Here is a 27,935-nt window from a genome sequence, read left to right as displayed (position 1 = left end):
ACATGGGACAAGCAGAGCAGCCTTTAATAAATGATATTAAACCTTTCTTGTGGGAACTGAGGTATTTGAGTAACTAAGGTCACTGAGTATTATAGAAATGGAAAGAGCATAGTAAGCAATGTGTGTGAAGAGGGAACGCCTTAGTGGGGTTAACAAGAATGCTGACAAGCTGTGCACGCTTACTTTTAATAGAAGTCAAGCTGCCACATGAACTGTTATGGACTAGTTGTGGTAGACTCGAAGGTCTCTCTCTCCCTCCCTTCCTCACTTCCTCCTCTCCTCTCCTCTCCTCTCCTCCCCTCCCCTCCGCTCCCCCCCTCTCGTGTGTGTGTGTGTGTGTGTGTGTGTGTGTGTGTGTACACATGCTTACATAAGTGTTGGTGCCTGCACACAAATATTTTAACGTTTTTCTTTTATTTGGAAGTCTGAAACGAATGTCAAATGTCTTTCTTGATTCAATTGTTCTCTACCTTATACACTGAGGCAGGACCTCTCACTTGAACTCAGAACTTCCTGATCCAGCTACTCTAACTAATCAGCTTGCTCCAGAGATCTTTTGTCTCCTTATAAGGCTGGATTCTCAGATGGGCCCCTGCACCCACACAACATTTACACAGGTGTTGGGATTCCACACCTCCAGTGCCTATGCTTGCACGGCAAGCTCTTTACCACACTCGTCTCCTCAGGCCCGGTTTCTTCAACTTTTGAAAATCTGAAATCGCATCTCTTCCCGACAGTAGCAGGCAGTGTTCACCACCAAGCTGCCCGCTAACAGACTCCAGAGCGTCCTAATGGCTTCTACTGCTCTACAACAATGCTACCCAAATTATCATCATCCCTCTGCTTTTCCTTGTTTCCCGGAACCTCTGCTCTAGGGAACTGGCCTTACAACTAGACCAGAAACTGGATGCAATGAATCCCAAGACGCAAACCATTCTGTAGCAGCAGTAGGATTTGGGATTAACTATTCATTCTGAAGAGGGCAGAGGAGCTAGGATCAGGCTCCTCTGCTAATTCACACACGAATGCTATTTAATCCCTGGGTTCTGTAGTTTCAGCAATAAACTTGGACAAAACTTAGGTGAAGACCTTGTCTTTTTGGGGATGGGAGAGAGTAGACTTCTGATGAAACGTAAATATCAGGCTGTTCCTGAAGGCTGCTAACTGGTGGGGATGTGCAATGTGGTTCAGTGCCATGAACTATGAAACGCTGCCAGTTTTGCCACAGTTCTGCTCATCACCTGTGAGGCAACATCACCTACAGCTTAGCCCTGGGAGCAGGGCAGGTACACACAAGCTGGCAGAATGCAGAGAATCCCCATTCTTGTTTCCAAATATTTCGTAGAAGGACACATGAGTTCACTCTGTGTAGAGCTTATGGAACTATGAAACGCAAGACGCGTATGCGCTTAAGAGCAGCCGCTTACCAAACCATCGTTGGAATTGATTTTGGGAACTTTGTTAATTTGCAAAGGCTTTCACTCGCCTTTAGAATGCCAGGAATAGTGGTGTCCGTGTTACTGGGCAGTCCTTCTACAATGGCCTATTGGATTGCAGGGCAGATGTTCTGCACACTGTTTTATTTCATAGTCAGAACAATGCTATGAATAAACATTCTTCACCCCCCCCGCCCCCCCACACATCCTGGGCCTCAGATGAGGTAATTGGGGCTGAAGACATAAATAACAAGTCCAGGGGCTCAAAGGAAGAACGCCACACAACCTCTTGCAGGTCTGTCTGACCTGAGTTAGTGCTCTGGGCCGGCCGCTGTAGCCCTGGCTCCTGACTTATCTGCTTAGAAGGAAGGAAGGGCAGGTGATGGAGTGCTCTGTTTGGAGAAGCCTGCTGCCAGCTGCCTCCAGGGCGGCAGGAGGCCAATGGGCACCTGTGACGGAACTGTCAGATGGAGCCGAGTCACCTCTAAGTGAACCTGTACAACGGGGCCGGGGCAGCAAACATATGTCCGATATGTGGGGAACCTGATCTTGGAGCAGGTGCCTGGAACAAAGCAACATTGTTGTAGTTGAAGCAAGCAAGGGCTCAGAAACACATTTCTAAATTCTTTAAACAACGGGGTCTTGCTGGAAAAACAGCTGCAAATGGCACACTCCAGGGGCAAATTCAAAGAGAGACAGATGGCTTCCCTTTGAATAAAGAGTATTATATAACTTAGAAAATGTGGAACTTTATATGAATGGAATAAGGCCTTTAAGACTTACAAATAATTTTAAAATCCATTTTTCTTTTTACTAAGCTCGGAGAGCAAAGAATTACATAGGCTTTTATTACTTTTTAATAAATATGGTGATATCTCTTTCCTGTTCTAATACTGGTCTGGGACATCCAAGGGAGACAGTGAATCTAATCCCTTTGTATGTTATGCTAAATGGTGTGAAAATTAACTAAAGAACAATACGCCTAGATTAAACAAAGCCTAAAATACATTAAAAATATTCTTCTGTAACTGAGTTTTGAGATAAAAATGGAGATCTGAAGGTTAAAGTAAAAAATAGGAGTTATGTATAATTCTTCCCCCAAGGAAAGCACCGGAAGTTGCACTCTGGCCCTTCTGTCTTTCTTGTGAAGGTGACCAGTTTTCAATGAGCCCCACCTTCTCTTGGTGCCACTACCCACATTCTCACTATGGCGACATATGCACGGCAAGTGGAGCTCCCGAGCCTGTTAGGTAAGACTATTTATTTGTTTGAAGATGCATAGAGCAACACTGCGGGTCTAAAATGGCTCATTCATAATGGCTTGAATGCAGTTGTATACACAGAGAAGTTTAATTACCAGCTATCTACGTGGCTGCAATATTACCCAAGGGCTGTGCTTCTTTCTTAATTAAAAATATTTGAGCTTCATATTAAAGAACTCTATTAAAATATGAATAAAACATTGCAAAGGAGAAGTTTACCAAGCACGCCGCAAATCAATTTCAGGAAACATTCCTAAGATGGCACCTTCTGAGTTGAGGGCTACAGACAGCTAGCTCTCTCTCTCTCTCTCTCTCTCTCTCTCTCTCTCTCTCTCTCTCTCTCTGTATCTCCTTGTGTAACAGCCTTTAATTTTTCTCTGTTATAAAGTGGCTTCAGTGGACCTCTTCCCATGACTGCAGGCGGGAGGACCTTGAGGCGATGTTGAGCTCCATAGCAGAACAACATGACTGTCCAGGTTCTTCACTTCTTAACCTAAGGCCATCCTTAATTTTGCCTGTTTCCTCTTCCACAAAATATGTTATATTAGTTCCATACCTCAAACATTTGTCTACTGCTTGCCTTCATCTTGACACTGAATGAGCAGCAAAATACCTTGTTCTGTTCCTGCCTCCTGCCTGCTGCATCCATTTTGGACAAGTCAGAGGCTTGTCCGTGATTATCTTAATGCCTTACTTAGATACTTAGGATTGTCCTTGGGATAGAGGCTGCCCTCCCTTAAAACACGAGCTCTTTCACCCCACCTTCTTCTAACCTTTTGAGGGCACTGCTCACCTTCATTCTTGAAGCCTTGTATCCGGTGTTTCTGACGCCTACAACACCCCTCCCAGGAGGTTTCTTGCACATCTGGCATCTCACGAGTTTTTGATCGTAGCTCAAATATGACCAGATCGTCACTGAAGTATCTAGCATGCTGCCTAGCTCTGCCAGTCCATTACGTTATTCATTTGTTCCTATAAAAGTTGCACAGATTCCTCTCAATAGCCCTTTGTTAATTTTCAACAGCTATGGCCCACTGAGGAGCGAAGCTGCATCTGTCCTTGTCAGTGTTTCACCTCTAGCCCTGAGCAGAATTTCTGACCTTAGGCACGCAGCAGCTGTCCTATCCAGATGAACCCCACAGCAGTGCCCTATCACCTGGAGGTGTCTATTTCAGATGTGCAGCGTAGGTGGTAGTGACGCCTGACACGCCAGCGCCCGACACGCTGGCCACCCAAATGTGTGGCTGAGAGTGCTAGCCCAGCAGTGGTAACTGCACGGCGGTGCGGGATAATTCTCAAGATTGATGTCTGGCATCAACTACATATCCTGGCTGGGGTTGTTTGTCAGTATTGGACTTCACTAGTAAGATCACACTAGGCAAATACAGAATCAACAAAATTAAGAAAAGAAAATTCCACCCATGGCAATTTATGAAGGTTATGAAGCAAGAAAAAGAAATAAAGGCAAGAAGGAGTAAAACTACCTTTTTACAATGTTGTGATCCTATATATAGAAATCTACAGACAAGCAGACAAGTTCACCAGGCAGTAAGATACAAATCAACGGTACTTGTACGTATTAGCAATGGACACATTAAAAAAGAAAATCAAGAAAACCATTCCATAAAAAAGATAAAATATTTGTGTGTTGTTGTAAAAATATAAAAAAATAAAAAAAGTATTGTGGTCTTTTACCTTGCTAGGTCCGCACCACAGTGCCCCAAGATGTCTGTTAGATATCTTGGCGGAAACACATCCCAACTCCTCGGCGGCCCAGTGTCTCCTGCCGCCGCACACTTTTTCACACTCAAATCGTCACATGAAAGAACACACAACACGATAATCTTTGACCCAGTTGGTAAGATATAATTGCCCACCTAAACATACAAAGCCCAGTACCATCCATCCCTTAGGAACATTCATAACAACCTGTAAATACACAGAGCGGAATTTTAACATCAGCCTCCATCGTCCTGCCACGGCTTTTCTCTCTCTCTCTCTCTCTCTCTCTCTCTCTCTCTCTCTCTCTCTCTCTCTCTCTCTCTCTCTCTCTCTCCTCTTTTCCTTACCATTCCAGTCTCCTCCCCTTCCTTCAAACTTCTCTCCCGCCCATCCTTCCTTCTCCTCCAATGACAGGCCTCCTTCTATCCTGTACCTGCCTCCCACCTGTATTTTACAAATTCAATGGGGAGAAGGTTCTGGTGAGGTCAACTGATTCCTGAGTACATGAGCTGTCCTTGGGGCAGTGGAATTAGCATCAACATACAGATAACTCCAGGGCAAACCACAACATTTGTGAGCAAATTTAACAAAAGAAGCTAAAACTTGCTTGTGAAAACAACAAAGCACGGCTGGATGACAAATCTGAAAGACTGAAACCAGCCAGCTGCATTGTGAGTTTGAAGGCTTAGTGTGGATGAGATGGTGGTATTCACAAAATGATCTGGGGCTCTGACGTCAGCCCCGTTAGTCAGCTCCCCGTCACGCACAGCTACGTTGGAGCTCATGAACTTAGCAGGGAAGGTTCACGCAGATGGCGAGTCTAGAAGCACTAGCTTAAGATGGGGCAGACTCACTGCTTCAGGCCTCTGGTGGGGTGCCAGACATGCGTGGCCAGGGCCGTGTGGTAGAAGAGGGTCTTTCACACGTACGGCGAGAGAAGCAAGAGATGGAAAGAAGAGAAAGATGGGACTTGCCTCTCGCAATACCGTTTGAAATCTGGTGCCCATGACAGAGGACTTCCCATAGCAGCCTACCCCCAAAGGTTCACAGCATATCCCGTTAGCCCCTCTCCGGGCAGCAGACATGCACAGAGGGGCTTGTTTTGGTAAATTTCTACCAAGATCTTGGCTGCCTTTTATAAGCCAAAGCTAAAACCCCCAAATCATACAGAAATGCAAGGGACTTAGCTAGCCGAGCGAGGAAAGGGTGGTGGAGTTGGAGAGGGCGCGCTTCCTGATTTCACAACTTACAGTTAGGGTGACAGAGACAATCCGGTGCTGGCAGAGAGGATATACATGTATATTATAGATACGTCTCACATATCAGTAAACGGGGAGCAATTTCCATCTCAAAACTATGCTGGAACACGGGATTTCAAGATTAAATGATGGAGGTAGAACACCTCCCAACGCCATACGGAGTTATCAACTTAACGTAGGCCACAAGAATAACTGAAGGGTCAGAATGATAAAAGTGTCAGGACAAACATTCAGTGTAAATACTAGTAGCCTTAGGTCAGGCATTGGCTTTTTAGATATATACCACCAAATGCATAGCACCAGAGGGAAAGAGTGAGCTCATCAAAGTTTAAAGGGTCCGTGCTTCAAAAGGCGCCACAAGGAAACAAAGAGGCAACCCACAGAGTGGGGGGTCCCTATTTTAAGTCGTGTATTTGATAAGCAGGTTTCACCCAAATTCTATTAGGAATTCTTACAAGTGAATAATGATAAGACAATCTAATTAAAAGCAGGCGAGGGCTTGAATAGACGTAGGTCCCACAGAGATACAGAAATGGATAATAAGCACAGAAAGCTGTTCATGTTTGTCATCATGAAAATTCAAACCTAAATCAGTGAGCTACACTTCACAGCCACGAGGATGGCTTAAATATAAGGCAGACCACAAGAAATGCTGATTAGAACACACAGCGACCAGAACCTTCAGATACAGCTTATGGGAATGGGAAACAGTAGATACTCTGGGACAGAGTTTGACAGCTCTTCCCAAGTTATGAGCGGTTTCCTATGGCTTTGAGATCCCACTTTTACATATGTATTCAAGGATCCTGAATACATGTGCCAACAGGAAAACTTGGTCGTGAAAGTTCATCGTGTCCTCATTTGTATTAGCCAAAAACAGAAGCAGTCCAAACTCCAGCTGATACACGAAGAGGAAATAAGGTATAGTCATATGAAGGATTCTGGTACAGTGTGAAGGCTATTATTGGCTGTCAACTTGACTATATCTGGAATGAACTAAAACTCAAGTACACTTGTGAGGGATTTTTTTTTAAAAAGTAAATCATTAAAGTGGCAAGACCATCTTCAGTTCAAATCCTTCGAAGTGGGAAGAATCACTTTTAATTAGGGCCACTCTGGGTGGCAGCCTAAATAAAATACATGGACGAGAGAAGCTCTTCTCTCCTTGCTTGCCCTCACTCTCAGTGGCAGGGTCATTCCTTCTTTGGCATTAGACTCAGCTTCTTTGGGATTTCAGCATATACTGATGCCATCCAGCCTTGTGAACTAAAAAGAACTGGGTTCTTGGGCTTCCCATTGCTAGATAGCTCTGAGTGTGTGTGTGTGTGTGTGTGTGTGTGTGTGTGTGTGTGTGATCAGTTCTGTTCCTCTAGAGAATCCTTATACAGAATGCATCAAGAGCCATGATATATATATATATATATATATATATATATATATATATATATTCAATAAAAGAATCAGACACAGAAGGTCACATCTGATGGTTCCATCTGTATGAAATGTCCAGGACGGGAAGAGAGAAGACGTAGACCAGCAGCTGTCCAGAACAGGGTGAGGGTGATGGAAATGGCTGCTGACTGGGACTGCCATCCTTTGGGATGACAGTGGTGATGACCGCACCTTGACACTTAAAAAGTGCTGAACCAAACATTTTAAAGAAAAAAATTCTGTTGGGTGAAAACACTCTTAATGAAGTAGTTAAATTGAGGGGGAGAAGCCATTTCTCTGGGTCTCTAGGGGGAATCCTTTTGAAGAAGGCACAGCATCTGAGGAAACTTTCATAGGTTCTTAGTCGCAAACGTCTAGAACCCACTGTAAAACAATGAATGTGAACTGTGTTTCAAATGGGTCTCGGAAGAATGCGCCATTCCTGCTGCAATTTCACTCTGCAGTGAGGCCAGTCTACCTTTTGCCTCCAAGAATGTTCTGCCTTATTAATGTAAGACGGTCGGCCACACAAATGGGGACCGTGGAGCTCAGTGATTATATGGGTTGCCACAAATAGAACTGGATTAGTTTGAGTTTTTAAGCCATTTATTTACTTTAAAATTTTAATCCTGTGTCAGTGTGTAGCTATGTGCACGTGAGTGCAGATACTGAAGGAGGCTTGAGGAACCCTGGAACAGGAGTTAAACTGAACATGGAACTTTAGTAACAGCGTGAGCTCCCAGCGGCCGGGTCGTCCCTCCAGCCCATCCTCTGAGTTTTGACACTGAGGCCACGCTTCTTCACATGAGTGGAAAGCAGCGCCTTGGTGCCCTTACTACTCACCACAGACTACGTTCCTCCCCATGGCATGCCTTTGGAGCCTTTGCTAAGTCTGTTCCCTCAGCGGGAAAGTGGAATAGTGACTTAAAAGCTTGCTTTAGGGCTGAAGAGACATGTGAAACTTGGGCTTTGAATCTGGGAAAGTAAAAAAGAAAAAAAAATGACCTCGGATAATCCAAAGGGTTTCTGGGAACTGTTTTGACTCGAGTGCCTCTTGAGTGAGGAGAAAGTCACGAGCTTTCTCTCCAAACTTTGGTTCCTTTACTCTTCCTGACACTCCCTGGTACGATGCAGAACCCTGCTGTGAGGTGGTGAACTTTTAAGTCCATTTGTGCCTTACAAGTTTACTTTTGGGTTCTGATTTTAGTTCTGTTATTAAAAAAAAAAAGTACCACATAGGAAGTAAGCTACCCTTTGGATATATAGACAGACAGACTGCATTTCTCTGTGATCCTGAAGAAGTCAGGGGAAGGTAACAGGGATGTTTAGATAGAAAAAACTTGTTGAGGCTTGCTTCTGCTATGGTCAAAAGAAGCAGCATTGTAGAATGACTTACAAGGCCAGCTTATTACCATTTCAATTCATTAGTACAACCAAGTAAATAAAAGTACAACAAGGTTAGACAATTAGTGTCTTTTGGATTGTTTTTAGCAGTATTTATAAATTAAAAACATGGAAAAAAAAACCATAGACAACTTTCACCCTAACTTTTCATAAAACAAGTGGTTTGCTCTTTCTGTATGAAGGCGGATTTCAGTGTTCTGCTTGAGAATGGCTTGAAGAGAGGTTATCAGCCTCAGAAAGCAGTGGTGCACGGTTATCCCCACGGCACGTTGCATATGGACAGTGATTCTGGAGTCTCCTAGAGAATGTGTGCTCGAGTTGTCCCTGTGGCAGCTGCGGTCCCTGGATAGTGTGGCCTTTTACATCTGAGCAGTGGGCACTGTGAGAGTCTGTCTCGTGGAGCCCTTGTGAAAGCCAAATGGAAGTTCAGTCCGATGGGATGTGGCATTTACGGAAATGCCCAGCGACATCGCCCACTTCTACTCTACTAATGACAAAGAGGTGGGCATCCTGACTTGTGCTAGGTAGTTCCTTATTTCAAAATACTCAGAGCACAACTAGCCAAAGTTTTGTGCTGTAAGAAATATAGAGAGTTTTTTGGGGCCGTGACACATAAAAATGTCCACGTTGGAAAAAGCAGAGCGTGTGTGGCTTGCTCTGCAGCGTCTTGTTCATTTTTCGGCTTCTGAGTGTAGTTTATGAGAAAGTGGAGAAAGAGAAGTCCTAAGGCAGAAAGGGAAAAGTCAATCTGATGGACGCGCATGCGGCCAGCCACACGGAGGGACGTGCATGCAGCTGCACCACCAGTTCTGAGACTTAGCCAAGGGCACGGCTCTACTCTTAACCTTTGGTTGTATCGTTTATTATTTGTGAAACTGCCACGGAGAGACCAGAGAATGAAGAGAGTAATGACGCTTTTATGGCTCCTAATGTAGGCTGTTATTGAAAATCTGTCAATTTAACTGGCAAGTTTTTGGCTCAAAAAATAAGGTCTTCATTTATAATTTGCAGACAGTGATCAGTCAAATTATAGGAAGTAACTGGGAAATAAAAATAACTCTTATGATGAAAACCGCATAATTATCTTTCTCATTAAAGGCACGAGGCAGTCTATTATCCTCGGGATGTGCAACACACTCTTTAACAGCTGTTGTCAATGAACTCAAACATCTGATGGGAAGGGAAATACATCACTGATCACCCAAACGGTGAAGAATACATACGGTTCTAACGGTGCGAGCGCGCCAAAGCACAGCCTAGCAGGAAGTCCCTCCCACACAGAAACCACAACTAAGCCACACACAGACCCTTCTAGAATCATTTCAGCGCCCCGCCCTGGCTTGTCTTCGGAAAGTTTTGCTTGCTGGAGCTGCCGTGCGATGGAATGGTACGGTCCTCTCCTTTGATCAGGGGGTCTGGGGTTTTCTAAGAACACCTTCCTTCCTTTAGGGCTAGAAAGGTATGAGACATGCCACGTCCACTTTCGAAGTTAATCTTGGCTGTCAACTCAACTGGACTGGGAGATGCCTAGAAAATTGTTAAAGGGCACTCTCTACGTGTGTCTGTAAAGGGGTTTCCAGAAAAGCTTTACACTTAGGCCAGAAACTGAGGGGGAAAGCCATGCTGAAGGGAGTCATGTTACCCAGCCACATGTGGTCCTACACAGGACAAAGGAGAAGGTTTGCACTTTTTGTTGTTGCTATGTCCTGGGTGTACCAGGCCTTCAGTGCTGACTTGCAGCAGTAGTTCTGGGCCTCCAGTCAGAGAAGAAGGCTCTTGCTCTGAGGCTTCCGGATTCCGGAGCAGGTACTGGTTCCTCAAGCTATCCAAGCAGCAGATGGCCATGGTGGGACTTTGAAGCCTCTGATTCTGTAAGCTATCTAATAAATTATATATATATATTATATATATTTCCCTCCCCAGAGCCTTGAGCAGCATGTTATTTTAGTTATTTCTGTTTGCCTCACTGAGGGATTCTTGCTTTCTGGAGCTCCTGCTTCCAGGGGGCCCTTTCTAGGTACCTCTCATACGCCTGTTCTGCTAGTTCTGGGCTAGTGCAGATGCACCAGTACTTGGGATTGGAGAATTCTGGATACCGTGGTTATCCCATGTTGAGGAATACGCTGAAAATGTTTTGAGCAGAGACTTGTGAGTAAGATATCAAGAATAAGTTTTTAACGTTAACATACTCTACAAAGAAGACACTATCTATTCTACTTTAATTTGAAGAGAAAAACTTGAGCAGCTAAAACAGCTATACAAATTACAAAGAGGTCCTCGCGTCATTTGCTAAAATGCCTTCCTGAATGCTAAGTAGTGTGTATCAGGCATACTTTTCTATCCCCAAGTAAGTCATCAGAGAACACTTAAAAGAATCCACATAGTTGCTTTAAAGAACATCTAAAACAGGATCCACAAATTACCTAAAGCATCCAAGAATGGCGCACTTTGTCTACGTGCAAAGCTAACTGTGGGAAGAGAGAGACGTACAGCTTAAGAATGTTAGCTTATTTAGATGAAGAAATGGTATTCTAAGAAAATGTGGGCTTAGCGGGGCGTTTTGACTACTGTCAGGAGGTTTTATTGTTTAAGAGCAGTAGATAAATAAAATGTGTTTTTCTTACATGGACAGTTCGATGGAAAGTTTATCTTTTTCAGAGATCAATGTCCTCTTCAATATAATTGTTTGGAAAGCTGGGAGTGAATGTTAGGAGAATTTCACATATATAGTTCTATGATTTATCCATAGGAAAGGGCTGAGAGAAGACAAATTCTACAAATAGAATCAATGCCCATGGAGACAATAAATACTAGAAAGGAGCAATACGGTGTTATTTCCATGTTCTACAATATTATATATTACACCATAAAAATGTCCTGCTGTATTGTAATATCTAAAGAAACAACTATATCATTGTGTGTACTTTATGGTTGATTTTTCTAATTTGACTCACTTATGTTCGCATACAGTAAGCAAAAGAGTGTTAAATAAGCTTGTATCAGGGGACAGATAAAAATCATAGCACATTTAAAAGGCATGAGGTGGCATCTGATGATCCGTGCCCTGACAGCAAACGTACACTGCCACAGCGAGCCTTGCCTCGACTGTTCACAAAGCCATACAGAACCAAATTTACAGCCATTACCTAAGTTTGGCATGTTAAAACAAAATGTTTGGTGTTAATGTGGAGATGTTTAGTTTCACATGTGTTCAATAAGAATGACCTCTTCGGGAAGGTGAAATTTCCTCTTGATAATCAAGAACACGTGATGGTGAGGAAGTGCGCTCTGACCTGATCCCGGGATAGGGAGAGACTTAGCAGAGCTTTTCATTAGAGGGAGGCTGTTACTGTCTTCCTCACTCCCTCCCTTTGTCATCCTGTGTAGAGTCTTGTGCTAGGCAATGAGGTTGGCAGGGACATAATGGTAGACTAAGGCTCTACCATCTGGAGATTTTATTTAGCAGGCAACAAAGAACGATGTGATTTGAAACAGAATATCACAGTGACACAGAATGGCAGGCACAGCACAGTTTGTGGAGTGCTGAGACAGTGTAATTGTCCTGGCAGGAGAGAGAATATCCTAAGGAGAGACATTTGTACTGTCCTTTTGGGCATTAGACTATTGAAAGAATGGTCCCCAGGCAACCAGATTTCTCCAGGGATCTCATGCTGAGAGTAAGAAAAAACTAGCTGCTTGTCTCCCAGAAAGAGATTCCAGGCAATTCTGACAGCTTGTAAGACCACTTTTAGAGACTAGATCTCAGATGCTGAAGGTGGGCACCTCACTATGTAGCTATGCATGCCTTTCTCCCTCTATTTCAATCTAAACATCATATTAGGGCTCTGATGAACTTGGGGAAGTCACTGGATCATTGTGTTTGTGCCTCTTCCCGGTGTGGGCAACACTGACTGAATCTCCTTTCTCTGCTTTTCACTATGGCTTACCTGGGTTCCTGAAGACAGGTGTGCAAGCCTGGCTTGTTGAGGTCCCCAGAGCCCAGGCTCTGATCCTAACATGTTCAGTAGAGTGGAGAAGGGGGTCAGTTAGGAGACTGCTGTGTTCAGTAGAAAACGCAAAGGCACTGATATCAAGGAATTGATGGAGAAGCCAGGCTGATTTCAGTGTTGGAACGAGCTAAGAGCAGAGCCTGCCATACTCAATCACCCTGGAAAGCCCTGGAGAGCTCTAATAGGAACTCCCTGTGCTGCCTTACGACCATTTCTTCCTGTGGGAAGAAGGCAGGTTGGAAGAAGGTTGGGATTAGCAGACAGCAGTGCCATCAAACTTGGTCTTAAAGGCTCTGCTAAGAACAGTCTGCTGATCTGTGTGACAACTACAAAGGGTCTATTTCTTAGGGACATTTTTTGCTGGTACTTATCAGGCCTAAATTTTGTTTATGCAGTTTTATACATAATACAAACTTTGATTAGAATCCCACGGATAGTAAAGAAAGGTTGGTGACACTGTGGCGATCTCTGTCCCTGCCACAGTCCCTGAGGGCACTACTCTCTTATACAAGACACTGCATGCTTCTCTTTCCTAACACTGGATGCTGTGAGGATGCTCACATTGCTGAAGAACCTGTCTTAGAACAGAAAACTAGAAAGAGTGCCAGTGACAATGGAACAATGGCCATCTCCTCAGTTTCTGGTGAATGAGCAATGCTAACACTTCATTTTATAAAGACAGGAAAGGGATCTGTTTAGGCTTGTCTATAAAGGAAGGGAGACAGAAAAGTCAGCAAGCACCTTCTGGGTTAGTTCTAAGAACCATGGTGGATTCAGCATAGCCAGCCTGCCTCTCCTCCTTCCTTCCAGTCTAAAATTTTGGACTGGCCGCTATACAGTTTTCTCTTTCCCCAAACATAAAACAAAACAAAGCAGAACAATTTACTTCTAACTGATATGAACATGTGGCATCAGGATTTCTTTTCTTTTCTTTTTTTTTTTTTTGATCAAAGCATACTGCATTTATGACATGCGTTCACGAGAACACATACTAACTAGACTGGGGGGTAGCTTAGTGGTTCTAGTGTACATCAGGCCCTGAGCTTGACCCCCACATTGAAATGGAAGCCATTGAATATACGTACATAGGTCAAAGGCAGGATTTAGGTGCCTTTGCAATCAGTCGGCATTAATTCAATACTTACTAGGCTTCTGCTACGTGTCATGTGCAGCCTCTTTTAAGCACCACAGGGAGGCACATGGGTAAGAAAGCCATACAGAGCAGGGCTACTGAATTAGTCAGAAGTGTCCAGTTCTGGTGCTACAGCACCACAGGGCTATTATGAGTACCAGGGATATACTATGCAATCCAGAAACCCAGAGATGAGGACTTAAGCAGTCTTGGTCATAAATGGGTAACGTGGAGAAGATATGTTTAACCTGATTTAAAGAACAAGGTATGTGTGTGTGTGTGTGTGTTGAAGCATCACACGGCGCACCATTAATCCATACAGGTTTTATATTCTTCTGTACCAGTTACCAGTTAAACAAATGAAATTAAAAACCTACAATGGAGGACAGTAGCAAAAAGCGATGTTACCCACAAGTAAGGGGCAGTAAGGAAGACCCCTCCAGGGCACAGATGCTGTCTTGTGAAGAGTGACACAAACCTACGTCACTGATGCTTCGTTTAGAAGGCCCTGCATAGGTGAGTTCACTGTAAGAAGTCTTTCTCCATCCACAGCGCGTCAGGCTGCAGCCCTTTCTTACTTGCGCAAGTTCCCACAGGGTCACCTTTCTCTTTGCTTGGCATAAGCAGAGTTGACAAACGTGAAATCGCACATGCGCGTGGGTCTCGGCATTCGGCTCACACTATTTCCTAAGTTGTATCCTGGTTTGGAGATTAGCCAGGAGGAAGATATACACCCCAGTGAGTGTATTTCCATGCTTCTATGCTTCGGGGCTCTTTTAAACACAGGGAGACGACAAGTTACTGGAGAATCTGCACAGGGAACCAGAGATACAATCCCATTGGCTGCCCTGGGACCACTAAGTGTACTTTATATCAGAAAGGGAATTAAGATGATTCAGAAGGACAAAATGGTATGTGAGACTCAGTTTAATTAATATTTGATACGGGCTCAGCTTCTCATCTAGAGACAAGTCCTACAGTCTTCTCTAAGAAGAGGACAGAGAACATCTTGTTCTTTTCTTCCGTAATGCGTCCGCCTCTTTTATAAGGTGTATGATCTCACATATGTTATGCATCTGGGCTCAACTTGTTTGAGAAGTTCTGTGTCAGCTTGACGCATTTGTCGCATGCATGAGAAGTTAGCTTCCTAAGAATGAACTGGACAGCCCCATTCTCCCTTTGGTTGATCACTGAACTATTGAAAACCCACACAGCAGCTGAAAGAATTTTGTCAGAGGTAGCAAAGAGGTCATCTACTATTTTTGTCTACCATTTTCACAATCCAGGCATCTGCTCATCTGTTTCTCAGAAGAACAAATACAGAATGGTTTTGATTTAAATATATATTTAAATAATCTAAATCTTTAAATATTTATGTCCAAATCTCTTGAACCGTTTGTCTATTAGGCACAGAAACATTTGTTTGTTAAATATTCAGCCATGCCCCAGTGCCAGGGACATCAATAGAGTGTGCCTGATTAACTGTAGCACAGCATATGTATGCTGAAGAGGGTGATTTCCCCGAGGAGCCGGCACTCCCTTTGTTGAGCTCCATTTCTTAGAAGGCCATGCAGATGGGCATTTGGACAATCATTTTTTGGATGCACAGAACGGATGGCTCTTGCTGAGCTGTAATTTTGAAAAAAAAAAGATAATTTTAATGACTCTTGAGGGCCACTGACTTAGAGCAGATGGGACCCAGCTCTTTGAATCACAACCTTTATGTTGAATGAGTTAAGACAGAACTCATTCTAGCTTTTGTAAAACTGGATGATCATATTTATCTAAAGAAAAGACATCTGTAACATTCTTAACAGTTCTGTACCAAAATGCATCTGCAGTGCCCCAAGTTCACCTTTGATGGTGAAGGAAATGCAATCTGGTCAGCGGAGTCTTTGCTTTGGCTACTATTTTAAATATGCTAATTGACAACCCTTTCCGCTAGAACACAGGACTGGCCAACAGCTGAGATGGTACAGACAATGCCAATGTTGTTGAAGAAAGATCGTAGTTATCTGGACAAATTATAGCTTTAGAGTCTCAAAAAATGAAAATGTAATTTCTTCTCTCATGATAAACAAGATTGGCTATTCCAATGTATCTTAAAAGTCTTCATAACAACCATTTCCAAACAGTGCCTCTTGGCTACTCCAGGAAACTATCAAAATAGTAATATAGTTCTCTGTGGATGGCATAGTGTCTTACACTTCCTTTTACCAATGTGTGAACAAAAGTGAGAGGAAAGCGGGGTGGTCCTGCCTGACACTGGGCAGTTACAGTGATTTTGCTGGGAGGCAGTGACTATATGGGATGGGAAAGTCAAAGTAAATATCCACTGGGGAAGTAACCGGGTTAATGCAATTGTTCAAAGCGAAGCACATTTTCCAACAAGGTAGATTTGATAGTCTTTTAACTCACAACACTTTAATGAGTTCTTCAGAAATTCCTGTCTAAAACCAAACATTGTTCTGCAAGATGTATATAGTTCCTACCAAAAAGAACAGAGCTTTGGCTTTTAAGCACAGAACAGATTTATGCTTTCTTTACCTCCTGTACAACAATTCGTAGTCTGTAGAAGGGACGAAGAGGCCTCTGACTTTTTCAGAAGTGCCTCAGTAATAATAAAGACATGCCAATATGAGCAGGCCAAAAGGAAGATTCACGCAGAATAAATATTAGATTTGTCTGGCAGCTTATTCTGGAGAGTACATTATATTGTAATACAGGAATAAAATGTGAGGCACTATATTAAAAAGTCCATTTTCCTAAAGCATATACTGACATTTACAAGTTTTCAAAGACTACACAGAAACATAAAATGTCACATGTGGATCAAACATTCATCCCATTACACGTATACAGATGTGTGAAGGAGCTAATCAAAGAGAGAATGCAGGCGTAACTTATAGCATAACGGAGAAATTTATTCTATTAGGAGACAGCATGAAGGGAAATAACTAAATGATTGAATGAAAAAAAAAAAAAACCTTGAACATCCCAATACCAGGAAAGAACTAATAAAGGTTTAACATTGATATTTACACATCCGTTCCTTGCAGGCTTCCTTACAGTGGGTGAAGAGAAGATATCAAAGGTTTTCGACCTAATCTGAATGTGATAGGGAGGCAGACTGTATTTATTTGTGTCCCAAGGCAAATGTTGCAATCTGAATTGCAGGATGAGGAGGTGGCGATGAAGCCATCCGTCTACCTCAGTATGTGCTCCACAGCCATAGTTGGGGACTGGAAAGTGACACTACTATAGCTTTAGATAAAATTAGATTAGGGGAAGAATGAAACATTAATTTAAAGCTAGTTCAAACTGCAAGCCAGGTGTATCTACTAGCCATGCTGGGAATAATGCCGAAACGCCAAACGGCTTTTAGATGCTGTGACAGTGCGAATAGCCCTTTGTTTTAATAGCTTTCCTAATTTTACATGGTAGTTTCAGTTTTATAGCTCGTCATGAAATATATTTCTGTAATGCGCTTTTCAAATAAAATGTACAACTTCAAATTAATTGTGCACCAGCACATCGGTACACACGACAGCCTGGGGAGTAAAACCCACACCAAGCAGAGAGTAAGAGAGGATATTCTAAAGACTCATACTGTTAAGTGCGGCTCTCCCAGTGTGATCTCCGATGTGAATTAATTAATTAAGCTAGCAGCACCTTAAATGATAAAGACAATATATCACTGGAACCTTAATTAGTCTTTATTATAGAATGCATACTTTTATAATAATACCTGGTTTACATGTTACTAAATTTAAACTAATTTATCTTTAAATATCTCTAGCTTGTCAAATATTTTGTAGAGTATTTTAATTATTGAGTATTCAAGTATATATGTAATATAATTACCGCCTGGTCATATAGTAAAATATTGTTTTTAACTATAATTTTGTTATTCTAAGGATATAATATTCTTAAACAACAAAACTAACATTAACATGTTATCTAAAGTAATCTTTTTTAAAAAAGATTTATTTACTTGTTTGTTTGTTTGTTTTATGTATGCAAGTGCTGTCGCTGTCTTCAGACACCAAAAGAGGGCATCGGATCTCATTACAGATGGTTGTGAGCCACCATGTGGCTGCTGGTACTTGAGCTCAGGACCTCTGGAAGAGCAATCAGAGCTCTTAACTGCTGAGCCATCTCTCCGGCCCCTAAAGGAATCTTTCTTAAAACTTGGAGGTGTATATAAAATAAACCCTGGAAAATATAATTCAGTTTCCTATGGCTTATATAATAAATAAATAGGAGAAGTTATCCTGCAAGACAATATGACATCCTCCAAGCAAAGAACCAAACAAAAAAGGAAATCACTTTTGTAGTTACACTTATGTAAATAGATGTAATACAGGTTTTAATTTTTTAAAATTTTAATATCTTGGTTTGAATACTGTTTATCTCTCTGACTCCATAAAATGGCAAGGCTTCTGTCCCTTCCCCAATGGCACTCTTAAGAAACTCTGACTCACAGTGAGGCGGGCAGGTGTTAGCAATGAGACAGTCCCACCATAGACTCAAGCCATATGCTACTGGCCACACAAACAGGCCTGGCACAGGGTGAGCAGATTGCTATGTAGTCAGAGCTTGGGGTGGGGGAATGCATGATGAATTACTTCCATCTCATAGTTATTAATAAATACATTCTGTATAGTAAACGTTGAACGGCATCAGAAGCAGGAGAGATAATAGAAAAGATAGCAATAAGGTGATAACAAATTCAAACGCACAGAGCTGAAAATCTTCACTTCCTCAAAGAACTTGACTGCTTGAGGCTTATGTGTCATTTAGACAGAGAAGCTAAGTTCCTCATGACAAGCTCTTTCCAGGGCACTTCCTAAGAAAACCCACTCATTGCTTCCCAGAGAATCGCTATTTCTCATCTGCCAGGAAATTTTCAGTGTTAAAGTAAGTCTTCTGGGCGTAAGTAAGAAAGATGGTGTTGTGTGCCCCTTGGAAAGACAGCCTATCTCTTGTATGAATGGAATGCTGTGAATTGAAAGACCAGTTTGCCCAAGTAATACCTTAGAGATGATGATGTGGGATGGAGACCCTATTGGATGTGGAAGACAAAAGTCTATTTTCTAATTTTTACGGCTTAATGATTTCAGGGAAGAAAGACATAGGTATGTCTAATACCAATGCTTTACATCGTGGCACAAAATGGACCGTGTTTGGCATCAGATGTTACTTCAGCACACGTAGAACCCAGGATACTATATAAAAAGGATCCTACATGTATTTTGTTGACAAAATTCATAAACCCCATAATCATGGCTAGAACTCTAAGCTATGCCCCCATATTTTCAGCTGGCTCTGCTGTGGGAGGTGTGGACCTCATCTACAGTGCACATCCACAGGGCATTCTCACGTGCTACAGCGAGTTCAAAAGTTTGTAAGCCCACATAAGAGTTTTCTAATTATTCCTATATCATAGTATTTGCACATCCTTTCTTGCAGTTTAACTTGGCTGTGGTCTTTTAAACTATGTTTCTTCAGCACATACAAATTACCATCGTTAAGAATGAAGATAAATATATTGATGAGGCTGGAGAGATGGGTAAAGTACTTGTGTGACAAGCAGAAAGTCCTGAATTTGTGCCCTAGAACTCACATAAAAAGCTGGGTGAGGCGGCTCCCGGGAAGGCACACACAGGCCTGCCAGCAACAACCTACTCAGCTAACTCCACGGAAGTGTGAGTTTGTCCCTCAGGACGAAAGGAAGGTGGAAATGTCACCCAAGGCCTCCACATGCATGTACACAAGGGAATGGAACAAACGGGGACTATACATGCACATGCAGTGCATCAACGAATTCCCCCTCCCCAAATTAACTTCATCATATAGGGATGAAGACGTAGCTTTTAAACAAGTGTTGCTAAGCCAAATTCAAGTGTCAACAAATTTATAGGAAAAGTTTGTATCAGTTCACTACCTGACAGCATATTAATATTCTAAGTAATTCCAGACAAACACCTCCATCAGGGAGAGTCCCAGGACTGATTCATGATTCATTATCTAAACTTTAATTGGCACAACTCTTGCAATTCTGAGACCATATGGAAAATAACGAGTCCTAATAGGTCTAAGGTGAGAATATGGCAGGGAGGAAGGAGCCAGGAAAGTGTCAATTCCAAGTGCTTAGCAACCACAGCACAGCCTCCCCACAGACCTGGCAGGGGGTTCTCAGCTTTGCAGTGGTCTTGCTATCATGTACTCAACTATAAATTATTTCTGATTCGTGAGGCAAAGTTTAAAAAGAAAAAAAATATAAACAACTGAAAAACTGGATTCCATAATTAAACATGAAATTGGCTGTTAATATTAATAAAAAAAATCCACAAATTTTGTGTTACCATAACGACCGTGTGGAACTGTTGACTGACATAGCAATCTGCTGCTTTTTTATAAATAGCAGCTGATTCCCCTCTTTCATCCCAACGCGTTTTAATGCTTATTGGCACCGTGCTTCAGACCTATTTTATTCACAAGTTGTGTACCTCTTCGCTGCTGTCACTGCCATAAAAATCGTCTTCCAACTCGGTGTCTCCCTTGGTCACTCGGCTGTCCTCTTTTGGGTCCAGAATACATGGGCACCCCGTGGGGGACAGATCGTGACTCTTCCCATGAGGCGCTGATCTTGGTCTGGACGAAAAGGTGAAAATGTCCTTGGGAGCCATCTGGGTTCCCTCTGCCTGGTCAGGGTCACTGTCCTTGCTGGTTTCGAGCCACAGGTGTGATGCGGTACGGGAGTCCCCATCTAGGAGCAAAGATGAGCTGCTACCTGCTGCGCCGGAGGGTGGGCCACCGCTTTCAGGGAATATCCACTCATCTGGCATTGGGAGAGATGATAACAATAGAGGTGTCCATTAAGTGTTCTGTTAGCCGGTGGTTAGGTAACGTCTCTCGTTTCTCGTTGAGACAGAGGTTTACCAAATAAGGCAGAAGCCAGGGAAGGCAATTTCCTCCACCATCTTGTGTCTCGCTAAACAGCTACTCACAGAACAGTGCCCACAGCCACAGGCAACTCATTTACACTTCCTCTCCATTTGAGTCGAAACCCTGGCCAGGAAATTTGTAAGTCTGAAATAATTATCACCTGTCTCTCGGCAAGTTCTTTATAGCACAGCCTCATTAATTTGACATCGGGTGAGGGAAGTTGTCCAAATTTAAAGGGATTCGAGTTACTAATACCTCCCTTTTTACCACAGGAAGACAGAGTACAGTACACAGCAAGCTTTTGAAAACAGACCATCTGGCCATTGTGCGAGCGATGCATCCAGGAGAATACGGAAGGATGACTGACGGTCTGTTTCTCTGCCTCTTGTTGATTGAAGTGATTCAGACTCAACTGAGCAGATACCGCAAACAACTCCAGGTCCACAGAAATACTGTTATTTGAAATACAACTCTATATTTAATTTTAGAAGGTACTCTGATGTCATTTTTTGCTCGTTTTCCTTAAAATTCTGTATATGACTGGTGAGAAAACCGTGTCCGCTGTTTAAAACCGTTTATCTTGGCTATCGCTCTGAATCAGGTTTATAACTATGTCTAGGCGATACGAGAGGACAGTGTTTATGAGAAAGCCATTAGAGGCAACGCTTGCTTCCTTCCTTTAGAAGGATGACAGGAGAGAACTGAGTGTTTGCCCAACTTAGCCCTTTTCCTTGAATGCACTTTTTCTCCCTGCATTGTTTCAGTGGTGGGCTTTCGCCTGTTCTGCATGGCCATGTAGTGGGTGGAGTGATTTATGCCTGACCCTTCAAGCTATTAGCTATGGCTGCAATGAAAGTAACTGTGGGATATGTAAGATTTGCCAACTACTGGGACTGAGAGATGGCTCAGTGGTTAAGATTTGCCAACTACAAAGCCTACACCCTAAAAGCAAGGCCCAGAAACCTCGTATAAAAACAGCATTTGTGGCACAAATGGAGGACAGTTCGAAACTGCACACATCGGGTGCACTGTATACAAAGTGACTGGGTGCTAAAGGGGTTGATAAAATGTGCTAGAGAAAGACTTTTCAGGACCATGGCCAGAGCAGGCTGGATCTGCATTATCTCACCGCCTGCCCAGTGGTACAGTGGTCTGAGTCAGTGTGAGCAGGTGAAATGGGCAAGTTGACTATTTGGGACTGGAAACCCTTCTGCATGAGGCTAGGCACAGAGTGGGGCTTTGTAACCTCACGGAGTGCTCTGAAACAGTGTCTTCAACCCTTGATTGGATAAATTAGCTTTGAGGTTGCAAAGATTTTGCTAACAGTAAAAAGATTCTGAATTTGCAACAGTCACCAACTAGTTCAAAATACCATGCACAGCGACTCGCAGGGGTTCTTGACGGTGGTCCCTGGGGTGCATGGGGCTACTTCACTGCACACCATCGCACCACAAACACTGTCTGAAACGCTGGGGGCTTTTCATTGGATGGGTACATTGAGTTTTCTGTTCTCTTTCCTTCTTTGATTTTGTTTTTGGGACAGCATTTCTCCATGTAGACCTGGCTGTCCTGAAACTCACTGCGTATACCAGTCTGAGATACAACTCACAGGTCCACCCCGTCTCTGGAGGACTAGAGTTAGAGATGTGTGCCACCATGTCTGCCTCAGAATGTATAATTTAAAAAAATTACTGTTTTAGTCGTTGGTTGGGTTCGACAATAAGAACAATGGAATCCCTGAGTGAAATGTGGCTGAGGATCGGACAGAGTTTCCAGTAATTGAGAGAACAGCCCTTTCATGCTGTTCGCCGTGACCAGGCCATTTTGGTTTTGACTATGATTCTTATTTGCCTGACCTATTGATCCCCCAAACAACTGACCATTAGGGAGGTCTGCTAGCGACCTGGCACGCTGCATCCCAGCAGATACTCTACCTCCCTGGCTCCCTGTGGCAGTGGCTCTCCTTCCCCTCTCCTTGTTCTGTCCTGTAAGCACCTGGTCCATAGCAGGATCTGAGTCTTACACTAGGGCCCTTCTGCAGGTTCCCCTGGAAATACGGCCTGGCCTGTGTGGTCCTCAGTTTGCTCAGCTCTTAGTCTGCTTTGCTAATAAATATCATGTATCTGTGTGAAGCACCATATGTGGCATCCACAATTATAAATATAAAAAATATCAATCAGCCCTGAAAATCTGTCTTAAATATATGTCTGGTCAGTGTCCATCTCATTAGTATTTGAATTTGCTCTCCACTTTAACAAATGGTAAAATCACACACACACACACACACACACACACACACACACACACACACGCACACACTCAAGTAATTATTTGAAATTAATTTCTTCTGAAGTTATCACAGATATTTGATTTGCATGCCTGGTTTATATACATATACAGCTGTTGTTTTACAAAAATTTCATGGGCAGAGCCTAAGGCTGAAAGTGGTCATAAAAGCCAATGTGCTACATTCTGTAGATGGACGTGTGAAAACAAAGGAACAGAAAGGATTCTGGGAATCTTCACTGTTCGATTAGACAACTTTTCACGACCTACTTGCCAAACATTATTAACTGTCAAAAAGTCGGAGTAAGAGGACCAACACAATACTAAATACCTTACTACCACAAGCCTTTCTGGAATCTGTATTTTTTTACCTCAAGTATTTCCATATCAATTGTAATGAATAATTTGGTGTGTTTTCTTAGAGAAATATGTAAATTACCGTGTAATCACAATATTGCAGCAAACAAGATAAATGCAAGAATGATCACCTAAACATCTAATTAGTTTTTCTACACAGTCAGATTTATGCTAGAGACACTAATTGCGCCTAACATTTTAATGAAGGTTTCAACACTGCATAAATAAGACTGACAAACTACAAACAATTTCCATTTATTTTCCCTTTTCCCTTGCTCAAAAACAATTTGCCTTTGTAAAAGTAGCAAACACCTGCTAGGCAAGATAGGCTGATGGCTCGGCGCTCTCCATTTACACTGAGCATAGGGAAGAGGACACTAGAGGGTGGACTTTAGGGAGGTGGTGTAAAGGCAAGGCTTAATGTGTTCAAGTTTCACTTCTGAATGGGACAACTAGGGTATATGAATACTCTTTCATCCCTTCAAGTTGGACATAAAATTGCGAGTGAAAGGGAGACTTACAAAATAGGATAAGTTTTAGCAAATAATTGTATCGTCACTTTTGGAAATGACTGAGTTTGAAATATTTGGGCTACAGTAGTCTAAACCGAGGGCTCTGTGGAGACATATTAGGGACATATTCCAAGCTACCCATAATACAGAAGAGCTAAGCCACATGGGCGGGTCGCTTGTCTGGCTAAGGGATCAACGCTCAGGAAGGCAGGATCACCCACCCTTCAGGAGATAAGCCCTCTTTAAAGGATGATAAAGACAGAGGTGGAATAATTAACCATTTAATGGGATAATGTACCTTTCCTTCCAAGAATGCCCACTCCTGAATACCCTGAGACTGCCCGTGTCCCCCTTGGGTGACCTTAGTGGTGGCTTAACTCAAACATAACAGCTTTTTTTCCCTTCTTTTTTAAATTCTCTTTCACAAAGCTGCTGAGATTTACAGCTTGTATGTCTTGCAGCTTTTCTTCCAAACTCTAATAAAACTGTTTCTAAGTTCCCGATTGAGCATTTCTTAAATCCTTTCATTAACGAAATGGTGAACCTCAAGAGGAACTCTAATTTCCTGGGTAACAGGTGACAACGGCGTGGAACTCCCCAACGTTTCCAGTAAGTAATATTTGGCATAATTATGTTTTGTGAATGCTAAGGATGCCAACCTGGTGGTTCAGCAGCCGGGGGTTCTGGAGTGCTGGCTCTCACTGGCTCTGTCGTCAGCTGTGTGAGATTGTTGGCGGCCATGGCTACGTCTTCTTCACTCCTGCTATTTCCTGAGGAACTCCCTTTATTGAAAGAGATATTTCCACTCTATTATTTTACTGATATTTACACAAAGTTGTTTTTGGGTGGTGGTATTAATTGTGTATATTTTTCATTCAGTTGTTTAAAAGCAAATGAGAAGCATTATAGTTCACGGCCATTTTTTTAAAAATAGTTGAATGTTTTATGAGAAACTCTGTTGTATTTTTGTAGTAGAGCTTTACCTTAAAGTACTATAATATTTGCACGGGGACATTTTAGATTTAACTTTTATAGTTATATAATAAAAAGAATTCCAAAACTCATATAATTTTAAAGGGATCTTATATTTTTCTTGGATTTCATAGAAGAACTGCACTATAATTCTTTTCAAACAAGCTCTTTCCTTTATCACTCTGAGAAGATAGATATGAACATTATCACAGAATTAGTTCTTCTCCCTGCCCTTAATAAAAATTACATAAAACCTGGCAGATTTAATCTTAAAAATTGGGGAAATAGTGCTAACAGATTTATTCATGACATCCCTGGGCTGTATTCAAGATAGACTCGTAATATATATGTCTATAAATCTACATAAACATGCCTCCGATCCCATCTTTAAAGGGATAACTTTCTTACATTTATCTAATGCTTAAGTGTGGAAATGTTTATGCTTTAAACTGTATCACATCGTGTGCAAAGAATCCAAAGGGAGACACAGCAGTGTAACAAGAGTTCTGAAAGGGCCTGCTTTAAAAGAAAGGATATACATTAAATCTGAAAGGTGATAATAAAGCCGGCTTTAGGGAAGGACTTGAGGCAGGAATTTCCTGGTTCACACTGGGTCCTTTCTAAGAAAAACAGCAGCAGCAGTCTAAGCTGCCTTCAGCCTGAGAATGAAGGGAGGGAGGGGCTGGCATTTCTGTGTGGCTGTCTATAGACTCTGGAGCAATAATTCTGCAGAACATTTCATTTCCATAATCCCTGCAGAACAGACATTTATATTTTAAATGAATCTGCTGATAATTCTTTGAAATTTACAACCTGCAGAGAGATCCCACTGCCCCGAATGAGACACTGATGTGAGATAGGATTGAAACCGTGCCGTACCACAGCGCGCCTCTGTCCTGCTTCCACTGCTGCTCCTTAGGCCAAGTCCTCTTCTGCTGCTACCCTTATCTGCTGACGGGTCTCGAGGGGGATGTGGATATGGAGTAGGGAGACTGGCTGGTGCATTTCCATATCAAAGAACAAAAGCCAGAACACAAAGTACTATATTGATTGAAATAATACAATAAATATATTTATCACCATACTGAGAATACTCATGTATCATTTTGAAATAATTTCAGTCTATATAAAAGACACAACTTAGTCCTTTACAGGAAATAGGTGTTCATTCCTATTTCAATAGTAGAATTTCTATATGGGTGATAAATTTTACCCAAAGATCAAGATTTATAATATTTATAGAGGCTATAAGAAGTGTGATTCATGTTACTCATATAATATGCTATATTAAAAAGTATAAAAAATGAAATTGATAGAAAATTTCCTTTCTCTGTAAAAAGGAAGTCTAACGGACTAAGGAGTTTTCCAAGGAAATATGGTAAAAGAATTCTGAAATATAATTTGGTATTTAAATAATAATCATAGCAGCTACTATTTACTAAGTCCTTCCTTTCTTAGAGCAACATCTTACACTGAACTGGTTCTTGTCTTGGCTCCTCACCACGACTTTGAGGCACCACCAGAGCCAGGGCCTGGCATAATGCCTGACTTTTTCTAAAGAGGAAGAAACTGAGGATCCAAGGGTGAAGAACTTTGAATCAGGCTTCCGAGAGTCATTGGAGAACCGGGACTTCATGTCTGTGATACTCATTTCCTCCGGCCGAGTGCCATTCCCACGGGCAATACTGTCTATCATGGCTATCATTAGTTTCTAACTCAAGTAAACTTAACTCAAATGTCTTCCTCTCCTCATTCACTAAAGTCAGGTTGAAAAGGACAGACCATTATAAAACAACTTTAAGTCTTGCGTTCTGTTCTCAACTTTTCTAATAGATTCAAGCTGCAAAGTGCTTTATTTCTGTGTTAGACTTGAACTCTCAATCTGACATGAGACCAGTCTTCCTACGGAGCTGCTTAATTTTTGTTCTTATTTTTGTTTTTGTTTTTTTTTTTTTACAACAATGAGAGAAAATAAACAGTACTCTGCAAACAGAAACAGGAATCAGAAAATAAGCATGGAGTTTCCAAATGATGATGCTAATGAGATACTATTTTACTTTGGCATCATTGTCAGAAAGCAAAACCAGGGCACTGTAGCTATATAAGATCAACAATAAACAAAAGGACAGAGAAGACAAACCCTCCAAAGGTATTTCGACAGTCACTCCCCTTCTCAGTGTTAAATGGTCATTTTCTGGACTTAGGGTTCCATTTTGAACCCTACTTGATTCGTCTCAGTAAAAACCTCTCTCACTTCTTTCTGCTGACCCTTACTTTCTAGTGACTCCTTCTTACCAGGTAGAGGCGTGGTCTGCTTCACGGGGTGAGAACTTCCTTTCTCTCCTTGCTGTTCAGACAGAGGTATCAGCAAGGCTGATGTGTCTGCACTGTTAACATGCTTCTCTTCCGCAGGCTGCTGGCACGACTGGTTATTTTTGTACCCAATGGATCTCACTGTCTGTAAGGAAAGGAACTAATATGTATGTTTAACGATACAGGAATTTCATTTATTTTTAATAAAAATCTATCTAGTCAAAAACTTGAACAAATAAGCTAGGAAAAAAAAAAAACCCAGAGGAACCGTCTCTAAAAGGTGATGGGAAGGGAACTTAGAGAATCCTAAAAATGGAAGGACATAGACAACATGCCACAGAGTGGCAGGCAGGCAGGTTTCCTGGACACAAATTAAAATACCCTGTGGGCTATGCCTGCCTACAACAGGAAGAGCTGAGTAAGAATCATCCGACACATCAAAGAACTGAAGAAATTTAAAAATAAAAGCAGACCACTTGAGAATATGTGGACTGTATGATTGGATCCAACCATTTTTTGGACAGAGATGGCAAAATATGTTCACAAAGATTTGCCTGGTTTCCGGTTTCCATCGTGCCAGGAGCTAGCCCTGTTGGTGCCACAGCTCTCTACATCCAAATCCCGCCTGGAGAGAGCTGGTCTCCTAGGAGTGCTGACACACATAAGACCACAGGCTCACAGGAGGGACAAGCTACAGTCAGAGGCAGCAAGACCGGCTAACACCAGAGATAACCAGATGGCGGGAGGCAAACACAAGAACATAAGCGACAGAAACCAAGGCTACTTGGCCTCATCAGAACCCAGTTCTCCCACCACAGCAAACCCTGGGTACCCCAACACACTGGAAAAGCAAGATTCTGATTTAAAAAATCGCATCTCATGATGATG

General features: G+C 42.3%; 1 protein-coding gene across 12 annotated transcripts in view; it reads right to left on the bottom strand.

Moving 5' to 3' along the window:
- The window catches only part of Cfap20dc (CFAP20 domain containing), a 236,499-nt gene that overhangs the window by 62,883 nt on the left and 145,681 nt on the right, over positions 1–27,935 (bottom strand). For 3 of the 12 annotated variants that reach the window (NM_001431639.1, XM_087586014.1, NM_001014137.2), the window contains 4 exon segments: positions 20,169–20,500; positions 24,422–24,544; positions 25,614–25,730; positions 27,030–27,192. In NM_001431639.1, coding sequence (NP_001418568.1) covers positions 20,169–20,500; positions 24,422–24,544; positions 25,614–25,730; positions 27,030–27,192 — 735 coding nt within the window. 12 annotated transcript variants of the gene reach the window in all.

The sequence above is a fragment of the Rattus norvegicus genome, chromosome 15, assembly GCF_021556685.1.
Source record: "Rattus norvegicus strain SHRSP/BbbUtx chromosome 15, alternate assembly SHRSP_T2T, whole genome shotgun sequence".
Taxonomy (NCBI): Eukaryota; Metazoa; Chordata; class Mammalia; order Rodentia; family Muridae; genus Rattus; species Rattus norvegicus.
Note: the sequence above shows the minus strand (reverse complement) of the source record. Positions and strands in the feature narration are given on the sequence as shown.